Raw genomic sequence first — 20,689 nt, forward strand, 5'->3', positions numbered from 1 at the left:
GAAAAAAATAGGGTAGACGAGAGAGTGGGAGGAGTGTGTAGGACGAAAAAAATAGGGTAGACGAGAGAGTGGGAGGAGTGTGTAGGACGAAGAAATATGACGGAAAAGAGAATAAAGACTATAGATGGTACCGCATATCAAAAAAAAAAAAAAATACAGGTATGCTTAAGAAAAAAAAAATAGGTGAAACGCGAAATACGATAATGCACAACGCGAAACAAAGGAACACAACACGAAAAACAAACAGGCGAAGAACAAATCAAAACAAAATGAAAAGGTACGAAATCCAGACACGCAAAATAACACCAAAGAGACTAAGAATAAGCGCAACGCAAACACCATATAAAGAAATCCAGTATCCCGAATAAAACGAAACACAAGTAAGAAAAACCACCAAAGAATAAAAGACGCAACACATGAAGAAGAGGAACACAATGTATGAGAAATGTAAAAAAAAAAAAAAAAAAAAAGCCCGCTACTCACTGTTCCTAAAAAGAGTTAGAGGAGTTAGTTTGTTATTTTTGCTAACTATCTACATATCTACCTACCTTTTCTATTTGTCCGTCTACCTATTATTCTACCTCTCTATGGAAGGAAAGCAACAAAGGGCACTCATTTTATTTTCTTTACCTGACTGTCTACCTACTTGTCTATCTACCTATCTGTCTACCTCTATCTACCTCTGCATCGAAAAAAGAAACACAGCACATTCAATTTATTTCCTTTACCTGTCTATCTATATCTACCTACCTTTTTTCTACTTAGTCTATGCCTTTTTAGCACAACACAACTTATTTCCTTGACATTTCTACCTATCGACTTATCTATACCTATCTGCCTGTCTTCCTAAATCCCTAAAACCTCTCCAGCAAATCACCTACGTCCGTCCTGCCTGCAAAATATACGTCAGGTCCTTTGCATAACCTATCGATACACTCGTTGAAGTAATAATATTCGTGCGCCACTTCGTTTACTATTTATTCCATTGCCATGACCGATGAATAAAACAACTCTCCTTCCCTCCTCTCCTCCGCCGGGGCCTGCATGTGAACTCCTGGCGCCGATAAAGTAGTTCTGCATACGACGCCTGGCTCCAACACCTGACTGCAGCACAACGGGACAGCATGCACGAGGGACGGTGTGTAGGGGGGGGCCATGCGTTCTTAGTTCTATCGGTTTGCAGTCGTCACCTTCCCGTGTCCTTGTTTGGTCCTCCATTAATATTAGATTCAGTGATTTCTCAGGCCGCGTTTGTTCAACTCATATTGTGTAGGTACTTGGTGACTTGTGTGTGCGTGGGTGAATAATTGATGGGTATGTGCGAGTAGTTAGTGGGTGAAATATACACACAAGCACACACACACACACACACACACACACACACACACACACACACACACACACACACACACACACACACACACACACACACACACACACACACACGTGACAGCAATCTACGTATACGAACCTCCGCCATAATGACACTAACATAAGAAGAACCACCATCACCACCACCATCACCACCGCTACCACTGCCACAATCATCACCACTACTGCCACAATCACTACCACAAGTACCAATAACCATCGCCGCCGCCACTGCCCCGTGCAAAACATAGCTACTTTACACTCAAACACACACAAACACACATACATGAGGAGCTACACAGATATGTCACGTCTTCATCGGGTTCGCTTCACCTCGAGAGTGTTTCGCGGTTACGGAAAAAAATGTCGAGTAGCTTAACTTTCTACGACGAACACTACGACATCCCCGACGAACACTACGACATCCCCGACGAACACTACTACATCCCCGACGAACACTACGACATCCCCGACGAACACTACGACATCCCCGACGAACACTACGACATCCCCGACGAACACTACGACATCCCCGACGAACACTACTACATTCCCGACGAACACTACGACATCCCCGACGAACACTACGACATCCCCGACGAACACTACGACATCCCCGACGAACACTACGACATCCCCGACGAACACTACGACATCCCCGACGAACACTACTACATCCCCGACGAACTCTACTACATCCCCGACGAACACTACGACATCCCCGACGAACACAACTACATCCCCGACGAACACTACGACATCCCCGACGAACACAACTACATCCCCGACGAACACTACGACATCCCCGACGAACACTACGACATCCCCGACGAACACTACGACATCCCCGACGAACACTACGACATCCCCGACGAACACTACGACATCCCCGACGAACACAACTACATCCCCGAACTCAGAGGCACGTCGCTCCTTCTTGTTTTATGAATCTCTTTTGTACAACGTCGTTCTGTAGATACACGGACGGATACACGAGTCCGTATTTGGTAGGACTAAGAAAAGAAATGCTGCAGTGTTGAGGAATCTACGAAATATGAGAATGATGTGGATAAAGAAGGAGTATATGAAAAATAAATTACACAGAGCCGGTAATACATGAAATAAACGTGGCTAAAGTAAGAGAATATGGAAAGAAACGCAATAACCACAGAAAGCCGGTAAAATACTTAATTGTATTTAATCGTAGTAAGAAACACATCTGGAACGCTAATTACCACTCGATTAATTAACTTTGTGGTAATTACCAAAATATTAAAAAAAACTCAGCATGCATAATTACCGAAATCAAGTAAATAATTGCCTTAACTATTTAACTGTAGTAGTAATAGACACGAGAGCGCTAATTGGTCGAGCTGGGAACTGTGAATGCTTGTCGGTGAAGGGACTGTCGGGCTGGCCGGTGCTTGGGCTGTGCGGCTTGGTTTTATTTTGAGACCCCACCTAACCTAACCTAACCTAACCTAACCTAACCTAACCTAACCTAACCTTTTCTATTTAAAGCGAAAACTCTGCTACGATTGCCTATATAGTTTTTCTTGAACGCACATCTAATCCATAATAAACAAACAAACACTCTTTCTCAAACACACACATACACACACACACAAAAAAAAAAAACGATCACGAATATAATGAAAAAAGTAGTGCTACTGTTTTCCTTTCTAACTTATTTATATATTAATTTTGAAGTCACAATGTTTTATGATTGTTCTGCTCCCTCAGTCCCTTCTATCCACTCATGAGAACGCTCCACACAAACACTCACACATACACACACATACACACCCTCCACCACTCCACCCCCACTCACACATACACACCTTCCATCACTCCATCCCCACTCACACACACATACACACAGCAGCACTCCACACACAAACAAACACAAACAGAAGACGCAGCGGCACTAACACACTCATCGCTATAACTCGCCCTAATATTAGCCAGCCAGGCAGCACACAGTCGCGTTTCCTCACGCTGCAAAAAAGCGTTATTACATCGTAGCGCGCCATGTTTATTGCACGACACGCGGCGTTACGAATGCACTATTGACAGAACGGTGTGTGTAAGGCGCTGCAAGAAAACACTATGACTTCCGATACCTTAGTGTGTGTGTGTGTGTGTGTGTGTGTGTGTGTGTGTGTGTGTGTGTGTGTGTGTGTGTGTGTGTGTGTGTGTGTGTGTGTGTGTGTTGTTATATTTGTCTTGCCTCGAATCGGTGAAATTATGTATATATACTCTCATGATCCTCCTCTTCCTCCTCTTCTTCCATCTCCTCCTCCCCCTCCTCCTCCTCCTCCTCTTTGGTGAATATATGCTAGGTCTCTGCATTTTCTTTCTTGTATTTGTGCCTGGTCATTTGTGTGTTTGTTTGTTTGTGTGTGTGTGTGTGTGTGTGTGTGTGTGTGTGTGTGTGTGTGTGTGTGTGTGTGTGTGTGTGTGTGTGTGTGTGTGTGTGTGTGTGTGTGTGTGTGTGTGTGTGTGTGTGTGTTTTATTTTTATATATCTTAATTTTAATGTGTAGCACAAAGTCGAAAACCACTAAACAGAAACGAAATAGAAAAAAAAAACGAAAAAACCCCACCCAATCTGCCACTATCTTTGTCATCACCACCGTCATCATCACCACTATACCACCGTCACCATCACCACCACCTTACAAATCACCACCAATTAGCAATATTAGCGTCACCACCCCATACCATCATCACCACCACCATCTTTAATATCATCACCACTACTGTCAGTACTACTACTATCTCCATCATCATCATCATCACCAACCTCGGTCACCATTACAATCCATATCATTATCACCATCGTCACTTTCATTACCATTTTCATGACTACAGTAAAAAACAAACACCATAATCACCATTTTAGTCACTATCTATACTGCTGTTCTCACCTTATACACCAATGCAACCCTATACCTAACCTACCCTTCAATAGCTCTGTGTATGATGCAAGCAAGATGGCGCAGCAGACGGGGTACAAACCAACCCGCAGCTTCCCTTTCCCCCCTTCGCTCTTCCGGCCGTGATGGTGCGTGGTCGGCGAGGCTGTGATGGCGGCGGGTCGTGCAAATCAAGCTTTCGATTCCTTTCAGGTTACCCAAAGTATCGAGTCACGTGTGTTCGTGACGAGTGTTGGGTTTCATCACCGCCGCCGCCGCCGCCGCCACCACCACCACCACTAGTCTCTCGCTCTTCATCTCTGTACCAATCAGCTTCACCTCACCACCACCACCACCACCACTACCCCTGTTCTCTCTCTCTCTCTCTCTCTCTCTCTCTCTCTCTCTCATTCTACCACTACATTACTAACACCAACTTCACCACGCCACAAGTCTCTTAAGATGTCTTCACCGCTACCACCTCCACCACCACCACCACCACCACCACTTTTTCGCAACACCACCGCCATTACAGCCACCACCAAGCTACCAGAATCGAAACAGTACACGTCAAAATCGTCCTTATTTATTTCTGCACGACTCGCATCACTAATAAATAATAAAGTTCGGAAAAAAAAACCCGAATAACTACAAGAAAACAGGGATAGTACTGAAGATAAAGCAAAGAAAAATAACATAGCAAAATAAGAAAAAAAATTGGAGGCCGTCGGGAGAGAGAGAGGCCAGGTGTGTGTGTGTGTGTGCGTGTGTGTGTGTGTGTGTGTGTGTGTGTGTGTGTGTGTGTGTGTGTGTGTGTGACTGCCCGGGGGACCGATCACACAGATAAGCTCCCTCTCGATTTCTGGCGATAATTAGATGTTGGCGGAGATAAGGCGAGGAGGAGACATCCGAGGCGGCGACGTTCTTCCCGCTAACCCAAACCCATCACGTCTTTCGAGGGTCATATTCTCAAACACTTCGGCGCCCAAGCACACACACACATATGACACGGTTTTCGTAGTACTTTTGGGCATTTCCAGGGGTAGTTGAATGACCCTGGTGGTAGTTTGACCTTTCCTCTTTACCATGAGCCTAAAAGAACGCTTATTAGAACCCGATTTCCAGGGGTAGTTGAATGACCCTGGTAGTAGTTTGACCTTTCCTCTTTACCATGAGCCTAAAAGAACGCTTATTAGAACCCGATTTCCAGGGGTAGTTGAATGACCCTGGTAGTAGTTTGACCTTTCTTCTTTACCGTGAACCTAAAAGAACGCTCATCAGAACCCGACTGATCATCTTTTTGGCCTTTGGAAATAGTGGATGTGAGTGGCGGAAGCGGCTGAGAATACCCGACCTCGATCCAGCGCTGCCAGACTATCGTACTCACCACATCGTCTTTATTACTTCTAAGCCTCATACTCTCGTACCTACATAAATAACGATAGAAAATTGAAGTTAGCGTTAAAACTCCTATTTATTGATGTCTGTTTGTTTGTTTTTGCTCTAGTTATCGGGCAGAAACTAAGAAAATGCAATGCGATAAGTACGATAATTTAACAACGCTGCCTCGATCTCTTCCCGCCTGTCCGTCCGCCCTCCCGCCTGTCTTCCCATCCTCCTCCTCCTCTTCCTTCCTCCTCCGTCCATTAGCACCTCTAGACAGTCATAAACTTTGGAAAACCTCCGCGCTGTTTTTTTTTAAGGCTTTTGTTTTAAGTTACCCGCAGCTGGAGGGAGGAAGGGAGGGATGGAGGAAGGGAGAGAGGGAGAAGGAGAGTGAGGGAGGGAGGGAGGAGTAGGAGGAATTGATGTAGTGGTATAGGCAGTTCTGGTGTTGTGGTTTGTGATGGTATATGTTGTTGGTAAGTGGTATACAGGTGTGATTGGTGGTGTGGTGATCTTGAGAGTATAGCATCACCACCATCGTCATCATCAGCATCAACACCACTACCGTCATCATTATCATCAACACCATTTTCATCACCACCACCACCACTACCACCATCATCATTACCATCGACACTACTTTCATCACTACCATCAACCCCACTTTCATCACCACCACCACCACCGTCACCAGAATCATCAGCATCACTATCAGCGCATCACTATCATCATCAATAATAATAGTGTCAGTAGTAACTATAATATCAGAATCAGCACTATATAATTAACGAACATCACCATTTTTCATAGGCTCAAATCACCTTTTTTTTCCCTCCTCCCTTTTTTCCTTCCTTCCTTCTATTCCCCTTTTCATTCCTCTCCATTTCTCCTTTTTCATTCCATCTTCATCATCCGTCTTTTCTCCTCCTCCTTCCATCTTCAGTTTAATTTCCACCACTACCACCTCCTCCTCCTCCTCCTCCTCCATCTCCTTCTCCTCCTCTTCTTCTTCTTGTTCTCCAGGATGACAACACCACAATGGAGGTCGATAATTATTTGGTATAGTCGAAAATAGCCGATAAACCATGCCGATAAATAACCACACACACACACACACACACACACACACACACACACACACACACACACACACACACACACACGGCGGGATGAAAGGAGGGCGTGTTAGCCAGAGTTATGATCCTAAATTCCCCTTCATTACGAGGTCGGATAATGAGGGAGTGGCGCGGTTATAAACAAATGAATAACAAGAATTGCCGCGACGCCCGCCCGCCCAACCCAACCCGCCCACCGGAGAGAGAGAGAAAGAGAGAGAGAGAGAGAGGGGAGGGAGGGGGAGTCGGGAGAGCCATAAAGTTTCCAATCCTCTATACAGGTCGAGGGTCAACTGTGTCTAGTTCGAGTCAAAGGAATCCGACTCTACCGCCCTACCTGAAGGATATAATTAGCCAGTTAGCACGTCTACCGGGCAGCCTCCGGAGCTACCGTGTGCCGGAGGAGGAGGAGATGGAGGAGGAAGAAGAGGAGGAGGAGGAGGAGGAGGAGAGGTTTTATAGCGAGGGTAAGGCTGGAATTTTTTTTTGATGATGGTGATGGTGGTGATGGAGAGTCTGATTGGGATGATGATGACGGTGGTGGTGGTGGTGGTGGTGGTTGGACGAAGATGGCGGTGGCGGCGGCGGCGGTAAATAATTATGGAGGAAACGAATAGTGTAAAGAGATTTTCGCGTGGTCTGGAACGTGTGTAATTAAAAATGATGATGATGGTAACGATGACAGTAGTAGTAGTAGTAGTAGTAGTACGATTAGGATGATGATGATGATGATGACGAAAAGAAGGAGGAGGAGGAAGAGAAGAATATGGAAATGGAAGAAAAGCAATTATTGAAAGGAAGAAGTAACAGGAAGTCCACTACACACACACACACACACACACACACACACACACACACACACACACACGTCACGTACGCCTCAACCCGGTGATAACAATAAGGAAGACAGCTATTAGTAGGGAAGACAACTTGTGCTTCCGCCGATCGTCGCCTCGCTAACGCGGCTCATAACGAGGTGTTGACGGGGCTGCTAACGACTTAATGACCACGCCCACCAACACCTGCGAGACGCACACACGTACAAACATACACACGCGGATACGTAAATAGACAGGTATATTTGTCACTTCCTGGTATAATTAGCACGACTTATCATTATTAGCATTAGTGTTTTCTTATTTTCTTATAATTTTACTGAAGTTTTTTTTTCCACTCATCTATACTCGTTTTTACAGGGCGGTGATTAGCGGGCTCTTTTTGTTAATTATGTTTTTGCCTTGAGCTACTTCCTTCACTGTAAAAAAAATAAAGTACCGGATAACGAGACTATTATTTCCGGAAAGAGTAATGATGGTAAAAGCGTCGTTATTTTTTGAGTGATGTATTCTCGGTTTTATCTAACACACAAACACAGATAAATCATTCACTATATAATTCCAGAGTCGTGCGTAATCGAAGCAATCATGTGAGTATCTGGACACCTCTCCTCCCGAAATTGACCTCTCTTTCGGCCACCTCTTTGGATTCTTTTTAGGAGCAGCGAGTAGCGGGCTTTTTCTTATTATTATATCCTTTTTTTGTGCCCTTGAGCTGTCTCCTTTGTTGTAAAAAAAAAAAGTGGAGTATGTATATATATTTATGTCCGCATTATCAAACGTACCGATTAACCGGATTTTCAAGGGTGATTTCTTTCCGTTGAAGGTTTAGAGATCGTGTAAAACTATCACTATAGGGTCACGAAACTGTCCATGAGAATCCCAACGATTTCCACAAGGGGCTTCTCAAACAGGCGAACTGAGGCGACGATACGTTGAAGAATACAATAAGATCAACGCAATATAAGTACAATCAATATAATCAATAAAAATCTTTTTCCCTTTTTTTATTTGCCCTTGAACTGTCGCCTTTGCTGTAAAAAAAGAAAAAAAGAAAATAGACGCTAATGTTCATATAAAGTAGCTAAAATCTCTAAAAGGATGCTAAAAATCTATATAAAGAGCTGAACTATACATGTAAAAGCAAATATCTGAATAAAGAAGCAAAACTATATATGAGAAGGCTAAAAATCGGCTTCTGTATATCGGCAGCGACTCTCCCTCCCGCTACAGCAATCAATATCTTCACACCGTCTAGACCATTACTTTCTTTCCCACTTCTCCTTCACCGCCTGGTCTAATAATCACATCAATCATAAACATAAACTTCAGCATTTCCGCCACTTCAATAGATCCCGCTGTTTGTCTGTTTCCCTGGGTTTGTTTTAACGTCTATATCTGTGTTTCTTTTCCTACTTCTATTTGGTTATCTTCGCATGTGTATGTCTGTGTCTGTCTGTTAATCTGAGCGCTTTGTAGGTTTCTTTCTTTGTTATATTTCGCTGTTTTTTTGTTTGTCAGTTTCTGTGAGGTCGCGGTTCTATGTCGGTGTATTTTTGTCTGTCTGTGTCTGCATGTGTTCTTTTACGTGTTTACCTGAGTTTGTGTCTTGTGTCCGTTTATCTGTCAATCTGTCTTTCTGCGCGTCTATCTGATTGTCTGTCTATCGGTGTGTTTCTGTTTTCCCGGCCGTCTCTCTTTGCGCATTCGTATCTGCATCTCTGTTTCCGTCTCTATATGCCTGTCCGTCTATCTGTGCGCCCATCTATCTGTTTGTGTGAGTCTGTCTGTTTGTAATTTCCGTCTTTGTTCCCGTGCCCCCGTTTTGTTTGTTGTCTGCCTTTTATCCGTATGTTCGTCTACTTCTCTGTCTGTCTGTCTTCCCGCCTCGCCTTACGGCAACACCTACAGCGTCTTCTTCAGCGGGTCGATGCGCGGCGGCGGTGAGAACGATGCGGCAAAGACTTTATCACCGAACTCAAGACCCTTCTCTCTCTCTCTCTCTCTCTCTCTCTCTCTCTCTCTCTCTCTCTCTCTCTCTCTCTCAGCCAGCCAACAACAGCCATCATCCGCCAGCGGCAAAAAGGCAGACATCAAATTCGATTCCATTTCCCAATTACAAAAAAACAACCAATTAAAATGAGCGGGAGGAGGCGAAGCGAGGCGGGGCGACACACACACACACACACACACACACACACACACACACACACACACACACACACACACAGAGGGACAATTACCCCTCCAACGGCCAGGCGGTAATGACCAAACAACGCAGTTAAATCTGTGTCGTTCTGATTTGCATATAAACAACACTTCGTCGTAATCATTCGCGGCCTCCCGGAGCAGCGGCGACGGCGGCGGCGGCGGAGGGAGTAGCGGTGGTCGTGGCGGAAGAGATGTCGGCAGCGGTGAGGGTGAAGGGAGGCAGTGAAGGGGGTGGAGAGTAGTGGAAGGGGCGACGAAGGGAAGGAGGTGGATTGGTAGGTGCATGGCAGTGTCCTATAGAGAAGGGAAGGGAAGGGAAGGTAAAAGAGGAGTGAAGGGATGGAGAGTAGTGGAATGGGTGATGAGGGGAAGGAGGTGGCGGCGTCCTGAAGGGAAGGGAAAAGGAGAGTGAAGGGAAAGGAAGGAAAGGGAAAAGGGAATGGAATGGAAGGGAAGAAAAGGGAGAGGAAGGAAATGGTAGGGAATGGAATGGAAGAGAAGGGAAAGGAAGGGAAGGGAGGGGAAAAGAGAAGGGAAGGAAAGGGAAAGGAAGGGAAGGAAAACGAGGGGAAAAGAGAAGAAAAGGGAAGGGAAAGGAAGGGAAAAGAGAATGCAATGGAAGAGAAGGGAAGGGAATGGAAAGGAAGGGAAGGGAAAGGAGGGGAAAAGAGAAGGGAAGGGAAGGGAAGGGAGGGAAAGGGAGAAACGCCGTCGAAATCGCTAAATTGAAGATTAACTCCGTAAGGGCCGACGGTTGCTTGACGCCCGTCCGTCGGTGAGGGGAAAAGAGGGGAAGGGAGGGAGGGAGGAAGGGAACGATAGGCAACGGGGAGAAGGGAGAAAAGGGAGGAGGGAATGGAGAGACAGACGGGTAAAAGGAAAAACGAATGAGGGAAGAATACAGAGACAGGAAAAGAGGAAAAAAGGAAGTAAGGAGGGATAGAGAATGCGGAAAAGATCGGAAAGGAAGACGGAAAGAGAATGGCAGAGGAAGAGAAGGAAAATATGGATTGTAAATGATAGAGAAAAGGAAAAAAAAGCGCAACAGGGAGAAAAGGATGAAGGGAAGGCTAGACAAGGTGAGAGGTAAAAGAAAAAAAGGTATGAAAAGAGAAAAGAGCGGAAAAAAGGATAAATAGAGGAAGAAAGGAAAATGGGGAGGGAAGTAAGATAGGCGGACGGCGAAATAGGAGAAAGAAAAATAGGGAGGATAAAGAAGCATGTGAGAAGAATAGGAATGAAGGAGGTACGGGAAAACGAAGGAGAGAAGGAGGGAGAGGCACCGGAGTGAAGGAAGAGGAGGAAAGGAAGGAAAAGTGGAAAGGAGACTGAAATTCGTAGTCTGCTTTTCCTTCTCTCGTCTCAGTTGGGGTAAAAATGATGGTTTAGAAGAACATGAAGAGGAAGAAGGAAGAAGCGATGATAAAAAGAAGTAAAACCGAAATATAGAGGATAACCAGTAATATCTGTTAAGAATTCAACTACGCAACATCTTGAAACTTATTAGACGAGAAAAAATAGCCTGCGTTATCAATAATTTCCTATTTGATTATTATTATTATTATTATTATTATTATTATTATTATTATTATTATTATTATTATTATTATTATTACTATTATTATTACTGTTAACATCATCATTAACTGTCAGTATCATTCTAAATTCACCGCAAAATACGACTGTTGCTCACCGCTGATAATGATAATAATAGTAATAATAATAATAATAATAATAATAATAATAAAGATAATAACAGTAACGAAAAACACACACATTATAATAGCTACACTGAATAAGTCGGTAAAACTACTACGAAAAAAAAAAAATAAAAAAATAAACTCCAATATCACACACACACACTTTTCACTAATAATTAAGGGAGTCATTTTAAATCTAGTCCATCGCAACACTCGGAATTATAACACTATAAAATAAGGCAAAACAAGTATGCAAAAAAGAAAAAAAAGAAAATCAAGGCGTATAGTTAAGTCGAAAAATCTCTGCCGCCCATAAGGAGATAATTAAAAGACGATAGATAGAGATATATAGATAGTTAGAGAGAGAGAGAGAGAGAGAGAGAGAGAGAGAACACCACTTGCTTAATCTCTCTCTCTCCCTCTCTCCACTCTGACTCTCAAACTTGTGAAACTGGAATAGTAGATGAACAGCGTCAAGTGAATGTTCATCGCTGTACACTCTCTCTCTCTCTCTCTCTCTCTCTCTCTCTCTAAGGCACAGCGACTATAACGAGAGTGAGAAGTGAGCGAGGAAGCAGTGTCATCATTATCAGTAGTAGTAGTAGTAGTAGTAGTAGTAGTAGTAGTAGTAACAGAAGTAATAGTAGTAGTAGTAGTAGTAGTAGTAGTAGTAGTAGTAGTAGTAGTAGTAGTATAAATAGTAGTAAGTAAATCCAAACATACTAGGGTTTCATAATTGATGTGTGTGTGTGTGTGTGTGTGTGTGTTTACGATATATGCGTCCTAATGAATCCCTTTCGCTGGTGTAATAATGTGTGTGTTTGTGTGTGTTTGTGTGTGTGTGTGTGTGTGTGTGTGTGTGTGTGTGTGTGTGTGTTCATGTGTGTGTGCGTTATTACATGTGGTGGCGCTGCATACGTGTAACTCCCTTGCGAAAAAAAAGGAGGAAAAAAGGAAAGGAAAGGAAAGAAAGGAAAGGAAAAAGGATAAGGAAGGTTGGAGGGAGGAAGGGAGAGGAAAATCAACTACGAAAGGAGGAAAGAATGGAAGGAACAATGAGATAGATGTGATAAGTCTTGAACGAAGGTATCAGGTAAACAAATAAGAAAGATATGAATGAATGAATTAATGAAGGAAGGAAGGGAGTGTAAGTTGAAAACCGATTGATTTCTATACAAGCGTGCAAATTTTGGCTCATAATCTTTCCACGGCGCCGAAAATCTTTTACCTTTTGACTATATGGGCGCCAGTTTGTAATTAGAGGATGAATGAATGATTGAATGAAGGAACAATGAAGGAAGGGAAGAGGGAAAGAGAAGACCCGATGAAGTAAGTTTGGTATAATATCGGTCGGGTTTTGCTTCACATTCTTCCATAAAGTTTCAATTACGGGTTGTCTGTTTCGCCGCGCTTCCGCAAATGCACAAGGAGGGAAGAAAGGAAACACAGGAAGGAGTGAAGGGAAAGTAGGTGGAAGGATGAGGATTGAAACACGAAAAGTAAGTAAGGAAGGAAGGAAGTAGAGGTCGGTGAAGGAGGAGGAAGGAAACACAAAAAGGAAGGAAGGAAGGAAGTAGACGTCAGTGAAGGAGGAGGAAGGAAACACAAAAAGGAAGGAAGGAAATAGACGTGCAGTGAAGTAGATGAAATGAAAAAAAAAAACCCCAGAAGGAAGGAGAAGTATAGTAAGACCGATTAATATAATATCCTACACTTTTCGTCTTCCATTCTTACTCCGACACTTAAAATCTCCGTAACCTGTTGATTATTTGACCGCCGATTTGCCTACAGAGATTGATATACTCTAAAATCCAGGTAAAGGTAACAATAAATCACCTCCACATGCCTTGATCTATCTGGAAAACACTAAATTACGATGATATTAGCGAGCAAGGAGATAAGGTCCAGACATAATCGGACTCCTATTACGCGACTATTTTCCAAAGCCACAGAGAAGATTAGCCGACTTTTCATGGGTGTTTTTTACGTTCAAGATGCAGATGCCGTGTCAAAACATCACCAGCATCACAAAACAGTCCCTGGAAACCCCAACAACATCTACGAGAGGCGTCACAAACAGGCATACGTACTGAAGCGCCGATACGATGTCATTGGTATAGTCAAAACAAATCATACCATCGACATCAAAGAACAGGAACATGAAGAATAATAAAATACCTTCGCACTACACCTGTGAAAGATGACAAAAAATATCAGGTAAATTATTTGTTAAGCGCGTTGAGAAGCCAGATAACGCGGAAGGCGGCGTGTAGCGAAACGTGACAAGCGTAATCCGCAGAGTTAACAGCATTTCCTCGTGGTGGTGGCGGCCGGTCAACCTTCCCTCCGCTCTGTGACGCTGTGGGGCGGCGACGAGAACTCCGCGGCGCGATGGGAACGCTCAAGACCCGCTACTGGGGAATGAAAATGTTGCTGCTCGGAAAACAATGCAAAATCAGGGACGAAAATCAAGAGGGAAAAGGCTATATCGGTTCTGAATTGTTTTAAAGGCGGTGAGGGAAGTGTGAGAGAGAGTGCCATGTTACGATACGCCGGTTTTTCCCCCGCTTCCTCTTCTCCTTTCTTCCTCTACACTACCGGCATTCCTCATCCACACACTCTAAAACACATCCACAGTTCCAGTATTATTTAGACGCGTTCTCATATCAAGCCGCCCTCTCCTCCGCTTCCTCCTCCTCCTCTTACTACTGCACCTTCTTCCTTTTCTTATTCTTCCTCCTACACTACCGGCATTCCTCATCCACACACTCTAAAACACATCCACAGTTCCAGTACTATTTAGACGCGTTCTCATATCTAGCCGCCCTCTCCTCTTCCTCCTCCTCTTACTTCCTCTTCTTATTTTTCTTATTCTTCCCCTTAGCCGACTCCAACACCACCGCCATTCCTCATTCATATCACCCTCAAACGTATCCACAGTTACAATATTAGCCATTCTCGTTTTTAAATCTCTTCGCCCGTCGTCACACACGTACACACACACACACACTCGCCTCTCCGCTGTTCCTCATCCACACGCTCGAAATCACAGTCATCCACGGATCCACTGTCCCTCCATCACCCATCCCATACGAGTCCGCACCTACTTCCGCCCACCGCCGCTACGCATCCGCCTCTACGCTATGCCGCATCCGGGCACCCAAAATCACAGTCTTTCCTTCATCCACTCGTTGCTTGTCTGTCATCCGCATACGCACACGCACACCCGACCATACACACATCCCCCGCCGTCACCCACCTTCCGTCACCCGCCTACACCCAAAATAAGCGTCCGGTATGGTAACACTTCCTCTATCATCCACACACGTATCTACACCTTCACCCATACACCCGCCGCTCACCCACACTCACCTCACCCGCCGATAAAAAGGGAAAGCACGGAGTCACTTGCGTCGGAAAGGTGTGCGTATGAGAGCGACGTTACTTGTAAAAGCGTTAATTAGTGCGGACGAAATGACAGGTTAACGCGGAGCTACACGGGGCGGTTATAACAGCTATAGACGGCGGCGGTGAGGGTGCTTGCGTGTGTCATTTTTAGCCCGTGTACGTGTGTGTGTGTGTGTGTGTGTGTGTGTGTGTTTGTTCTCTCGTTCATCCGTTCTCTCCTCGTCGTCGCCCGTTCCCTTCCCCTTTCCATCTTTTTACAACTGTGCGGTATTTTTGCACTGTGCTACGCCTTTTTTTTTTTCGGGGGTGAGGGGAGAGGTGAGGTGAGGTGTGCGTGTTATCCTTGTTCGCTGATACTAGGCGTGTGTGTGTGTGTGTGTGTGTGTGTGTGTGTGTGTGTGTGTCAGTTGGGCTTGTATGTAGACTGTGAGAGAGAGAATGAGTGATTTTACGATAGTTCATAGAGAGTAAAGCTGTGTGAAGGGTATGTTCTTGTACTCTCGTTCTCTCTCTCTCTCTCTCTCTCTCTCTCTCTCATCCCGAGGACACCACCGTGGCTGATCGGGAGAGATAGAGAAGAGGAAGAATGTCGGCGCTATCTGCATGTTATTGAGATGTGTGTGTGTGTGTGTGTGTGTGTGTGTGTGTGTGTGTGTGTGTGTGTGTGTGTGTGCACGGTCCGTAGATTCACGCCTGTCTTCAACCCTCTCTCGCCGTAACAACTCCGATTTCAATTCCGCAGACAATTATTAGGACCTTATTCACATCTGTCGGACATGCACACAGCGACACACACACACACACACACACACACACCGTCACGTAGAGGAACAAACACACCTTCACGCTTCCTTAATTGATCCGCCGCACACCTGGACTATCTACCTTCGCGACACACCCTTCGTCCGTGAGGCTCCTAAAAGTGTAATTTACGACCACGAGGAGGAGGAAGAGGAGGGCTTGCTGCTAGAGGGAGGAAGGAGGAGGAGGGCGGGGCTAGGCAGACGAGGACAAGGGGCAGGAGTGAGGCACCGACGAAAGGACCTCAGAGTTATGTTTTAAGGTTCTGATTCTAAATTTGTGCTTATCCAAGACCGTCAGGATGTCAGTTTAGGGGAGAAGTAAAGTCTTCCTTGATTCATCTTGATATCAAATAGCTACGCGGCACAACACTGACCGGCCGCTGTTTAAAGATTTTGAACCGAAATTAGGTCTTTTAGGTCAAGAAAATAAACGTCTGTGAGAGGAAACGTTAAGCTTGTGACGTTTAGGAACACTATGGGGGTGCCCGCTTCCCCCGGCCTCCCTCCTGCCCTCTCTCCGTTAGCGTCCTGGTCCGTGGAACTAATGACGGAGGAGGAGTCGCCGCCCTTGCCCTCCTCCTTGCCTCCTCGTCCTCCCCTCGACACTCACACATCTCGAGGGCTTGCACTACTTTTCATGCTCGGCTCGTCACTCCTCGGCCCGGGGCATCACCGCCACGCACTGCCACCCCGGCTCGCGGCAAACACTGTCAACCGGGAAAAAATAGTTTTCTTCTGTGTCTCGCTGTGTCGACGAGAGAGCACAGCCGGGGCGTCCCAAGGAACAGGCAGAGGAGAGCCAGGGCCGCGCCTCCACTCAGGCTGACTGCTGGGAAAAACTGGCGCTGCCCGACACTCCGTTCACCAAAACACTTATAATTCGACGGCGATCATAAACACCAGTGCACAAGAGGGTTTCACTACAGTAAGTTTCTGCTGGAGAAATATCTTTACCTTGGGAGTAAACGCTTAAGCTGTGGATGTATGAACAAGCTGAACTTGTGGTACGCGTTGTAGGTGACTTGCTATCACCTCCGCTACATAGAGTTGACGCTGTAAAAGTGCGTGTCCTACAACGGGAACACGAGTGAACACTATGTAGTCCAACCATTTTTCTGCTACATCACCTTCGGAGGCGGGATTAGGGCGGGGTCTGAGGCGCTCCGGGCGGGGCGACGAGCGGCTCGGCCAACCAGGCGGCAGCACGGAGGGAGTGTCGACGCAGGGGGAGGCGGGGGAACCGGAGCTGAAGGATGCCGCTGACCGCCCGCCACATGCCTAACGCTTCAGGCCGGCAGGACTCAAAACAGGCAAACGGGACTCAATATCTCCGCAAGAAGCCTCTAAGCAGCGTGTGTGAGCGCAAAATATCGAGGCGGCGAAGGGGAAAAAATCGCCGCCTCCACTTCCCTGACGCCTGGCGGGAGCACTAATTGATTGAGCTCGGGACGGAATCGATCGTCGGAGGCTCGGCGCTGATTGGTCGCCTGTGGCCTATCACCTCCTCTGACGCTCGAAAGGCAAGAAACTATCTCCATCTGTCGACAAAAAAGGGCAACACCGTTTCCATCATCACCCTAAATGCCTAACCCGACCAGACAGGATTCATTTACCCCGAGTGAGAATTGCTCCGGCGGCGGTGTGATGACCCCGCAACGCTTAGCAAACGAGCGACAGCCATTAAGACTGCCACGGCCCCTCTTGATCTATTGGACACCGACACCACCACCACCACCTCGGCCTCCTCCTCCACCACCACCACCACCACCTCCATGAAAACGGGAGTGTGGGTAGGGAAGGGGAAGGGGAGGGGGAGTTAAGGGGACTTCCACGGCCTTAACATCCACCTCTCTCTCTCTCTCTCTCTCTCTCTCTCTCTCTCTCTCTCTCAAAAGCCCCCTCTTCTTCCTTCACCCCCCTTCTTTCCACCCTAACAAACCCCCCTGCCTGCCTGCCTTCAACAACCCCTCCTCCTCCTCCTTCCCTCGCCATTTCCAGGCAGGGGGGGGGGGGGGCAGGGCACAGTTGGCCACCCTCATCACCACACTCGGGGGTTCTGTAAACGTCCTCGCCAAAGGCTTTGTACACCGGGAACTCGGGTCGCCATTGAGGCCCCGAGATGGACAATGTCGCGTCTAAGGTGCCCTGTGTGGCTTTGTAAGAGGTCATTATTTACTGCTGATCTGAACAGGGCGTCGGGCGGGCATGCAGCTGGTCTTTGGGGGGAGGGGGGAGGGCGAAAGGGGGAGGAGGGGAAGAGTTTTGACGGGGCTACCTCTCCCTCTACACACACACACACACACACACACACACACACACACAAAGGCCTACTATTTGACTTTTGATTCATGACGTCATTGGCCATTGTCGTTCGCCCGTACACGAATATAACGAGTCCGCCATTATAATATACATGTGTGTGTCTCAAAATTAATAGTTCGGGAGCGTCGAGGAAGAGGAGATGAGTGAGAGAGAGAGAGACAGAGGTCGCTATTACTACTACTTCTACTACTACTACTACTATTACTACTACTACCATATTGTTTACCTGAGGGGCACGAGAGGCAGTATAAAAGGAAAGGTAGGCAAACAGAAGGGCAGAAAGGGGGTCGCATAAGAAGGTTCTCGGCATCCTCGAAGACAGAATGAATGAAACAAGCGACCCAGAGCTTCCTTCCATGGCACGTCTCTTGCATGCTGTTCTCTGGCCCTCGCGATCTGGAGCAAAGGTGAAAAAAATGGGCGTTAATAAGATTCGCAAGTAAGGAATTTAAGTCGTGTGAATGAATTAGTACATATAGAAGAAGGAAGGGGCATGAGAATAGCAAGTTATGTGGATTAAAGAGGACATAGATGGATCTGATGTATAAAAGGAAGAAAGAAAAATGAAGCGATGGGAGAAAATGGATTGTTATTGTAAGTGCAATATAAAAAAAAGATGGATGAGTGTTAGGATTATGTTTATAGTAGTTTCAGATCCTACTGGTACGACTACGACTTCTACTACCACTACTACTACTATAACTACTAGACCCACAACCACTATACCTGTCACCACCACCACCACCACCACCACAACAACAACAACAACAACACCCCCTGCCCACGCCCCCCTCCCCCCCACTTCACTACTGATGCTGTGTCGTTCCAATCAGCAAGATAACCCGACACAAAGACCCGCAGACTGATGGTGATGTAAGGCACGAAGATGACGATAATGGTGATAAGGCGAGGAGGAGGAGGAGGAGGAGGAGGAGGAGGAGGAGGAGGAACGCTAGCGGCGGAGAGATTTATCTGGTAAGAAGGCAACCCACTGAGCGAGGTACACACACACACACACACACACACACACACACACACACACACACACACACACACACACACACACACACACACACACACACACACACAGCTAGCAGGTTGTCAGGGGTAAAAAAGGGTTTATCTCAGTAGAACATCGTCCCCCTTCTCCTCCTCCTCCTCCTCCTCCTTCTCCTCCTTCTCCTCTGCTGGACCTTCTCTCACTCAAGTTGTAGGATTAAGGACGTTTATAAGGCGATTTAAAATGTGTTTGTGTCGCTATTACGAGTACTATTATCACTACTACTACTACTACTACTACCACCACCACCACCACTACCACCACCACTACTAATACGACTACTACTACTACAACTACTACTACCATTGCCACCACCACCACCATTACCACCACCGTTACTACAACTAGTACTACTACTACTACTATTACTACTACAACTGTTTAAGCTGAGTAACCACAAGTAGTATGAAAAATGAATCTAATAATAGTGTTAGAAAAAAGATAATAGACAATGCTGATGATAATAATAACAATAATAATAATAATAATAATAATAATAATAATAATAATAATAATAATAATAATAATAATAATAATAATAATAATAATGATAACTGATGCTGAGGTTTCGCTAAACACAACAAAAAAGTGCGTTTCGCTGTATCTTCGTGAATGATAGATGGCGTACGTGTCGCCGCCCGTCACAGCCCCGCGCGGACGAACACGAAGACACCGAAAAAAAAGAAGAAAAAAAAGAAAAGAAAGGAGAATACATATCAACAGAAAAAAGAAATTGAACACGAGGGCGCCGCTGTTTCATTTGTTTATTTAAATTATTTCATTATATTTTTCCACGTCAATCTTGAATGCTTACCAGACACCGAAACAAACAGTGAAAAAATGAGGCCACCGATGTTTTAATTCTATCAGATTTCTTTATTTTTTTTTAGGTTATCCGTGTTTTCGTACTCTTGCTTACTATTCTTGGGTCTGCCTGGGTTCAAGGGCTAACGCGGTGGAGATGAGCACTGAGGCAACGCGCAGCTATGGCATATGCTCCCAACTTTACTTATTACCTCGGTTTTTGGCCAGGTGTCACCATGTATACACCCACCTGCTGATTTTACTTAATTGATTTTTTTCTTACATTTTCCTCAAGTGTAAGCGCATTCTTAGGAAAATCCCACGCTGGCTTTACCTTGGTCAGCGGGCAGGTGTCGGTATTTTTTTTTACAACAAAGGAGACAGCTCAAGGGCACAAAAAAAGGAAACAATAATAAGAAAAAAAGCCCGCTACTTGCTGTTTCTCACGTGTCAGAGAACTCTTAGGAACATCCCACGCTGGCTTCACCTTGGTCATCGGACAGGTGTCGGCATGTTGACCTTCACCTGCTTATTAAGACGAAAGGGAAAGAAGGAATTTGGAGAAGTAGGAAAGTTTACCTGTGGTGTCTCGGGCGACGATCATGACATAATTAATAAAAAAAAAATAACTCTTGTTTTCTTTGGAAGTACAGCAAGTACCGGAAATTCCTATTGCTTAACTCTTGGTGTGTCTCCTACGTAAAAAAAATAATCTTACTCATCGACTCATCTGATTGGGCCACCCGGGACTCCACA

At 45.5% G+C, this 20,689-nt stretch overlaps 1 protein-coding gene across 4 annotated transcripts in view; it reads right to left on the bottom strand.

Annotated features, from left to right (window-relative positions):
* The window catches only part of LOC126995597 (homeobox protein araucan-like), a 44,932-nt gene that overhangs the window by 12,525 nt on the left and 11,718 nt on the right, over positions 1-20,689 (bottom strand). The window contains exon 2 of one of the 4 annotated variants that reach the window (XM_050855292.1): positions 18,296-18,465. In XM_050855292.1, coding sequence (XP_050711249.1) covers positions 18,296-18,443 — 148 coding nt within the window. In that variant the 5' untranslated portion in view covers positions 18,444-18,465. Of the gene's footprint in view, positions 1-16,357; positions 17,709-18,295; positions 18,466-20,689 lie in introns of those variants that run through there. The other 3 variants (XM_050855293.1, XM_050855289.1, XM_050855291.1) reach the window with 3 other exon arrangements.

This window comes from Eriocheir sinensis, chromosome 8 (assembly GCF_024679095.1).
Source record: "Eriocheir sinensis breed Jianghai 21 chromosome 8, ASM2467909v1, whole genome shotgun sequence".
Classification (NCBI taxonomy): Eukaryota; Metazoa; Arthropoda; class Malacostraca; order Decapoda; family Varunidae; genus Eriocheir; species Eriocheir sinensis.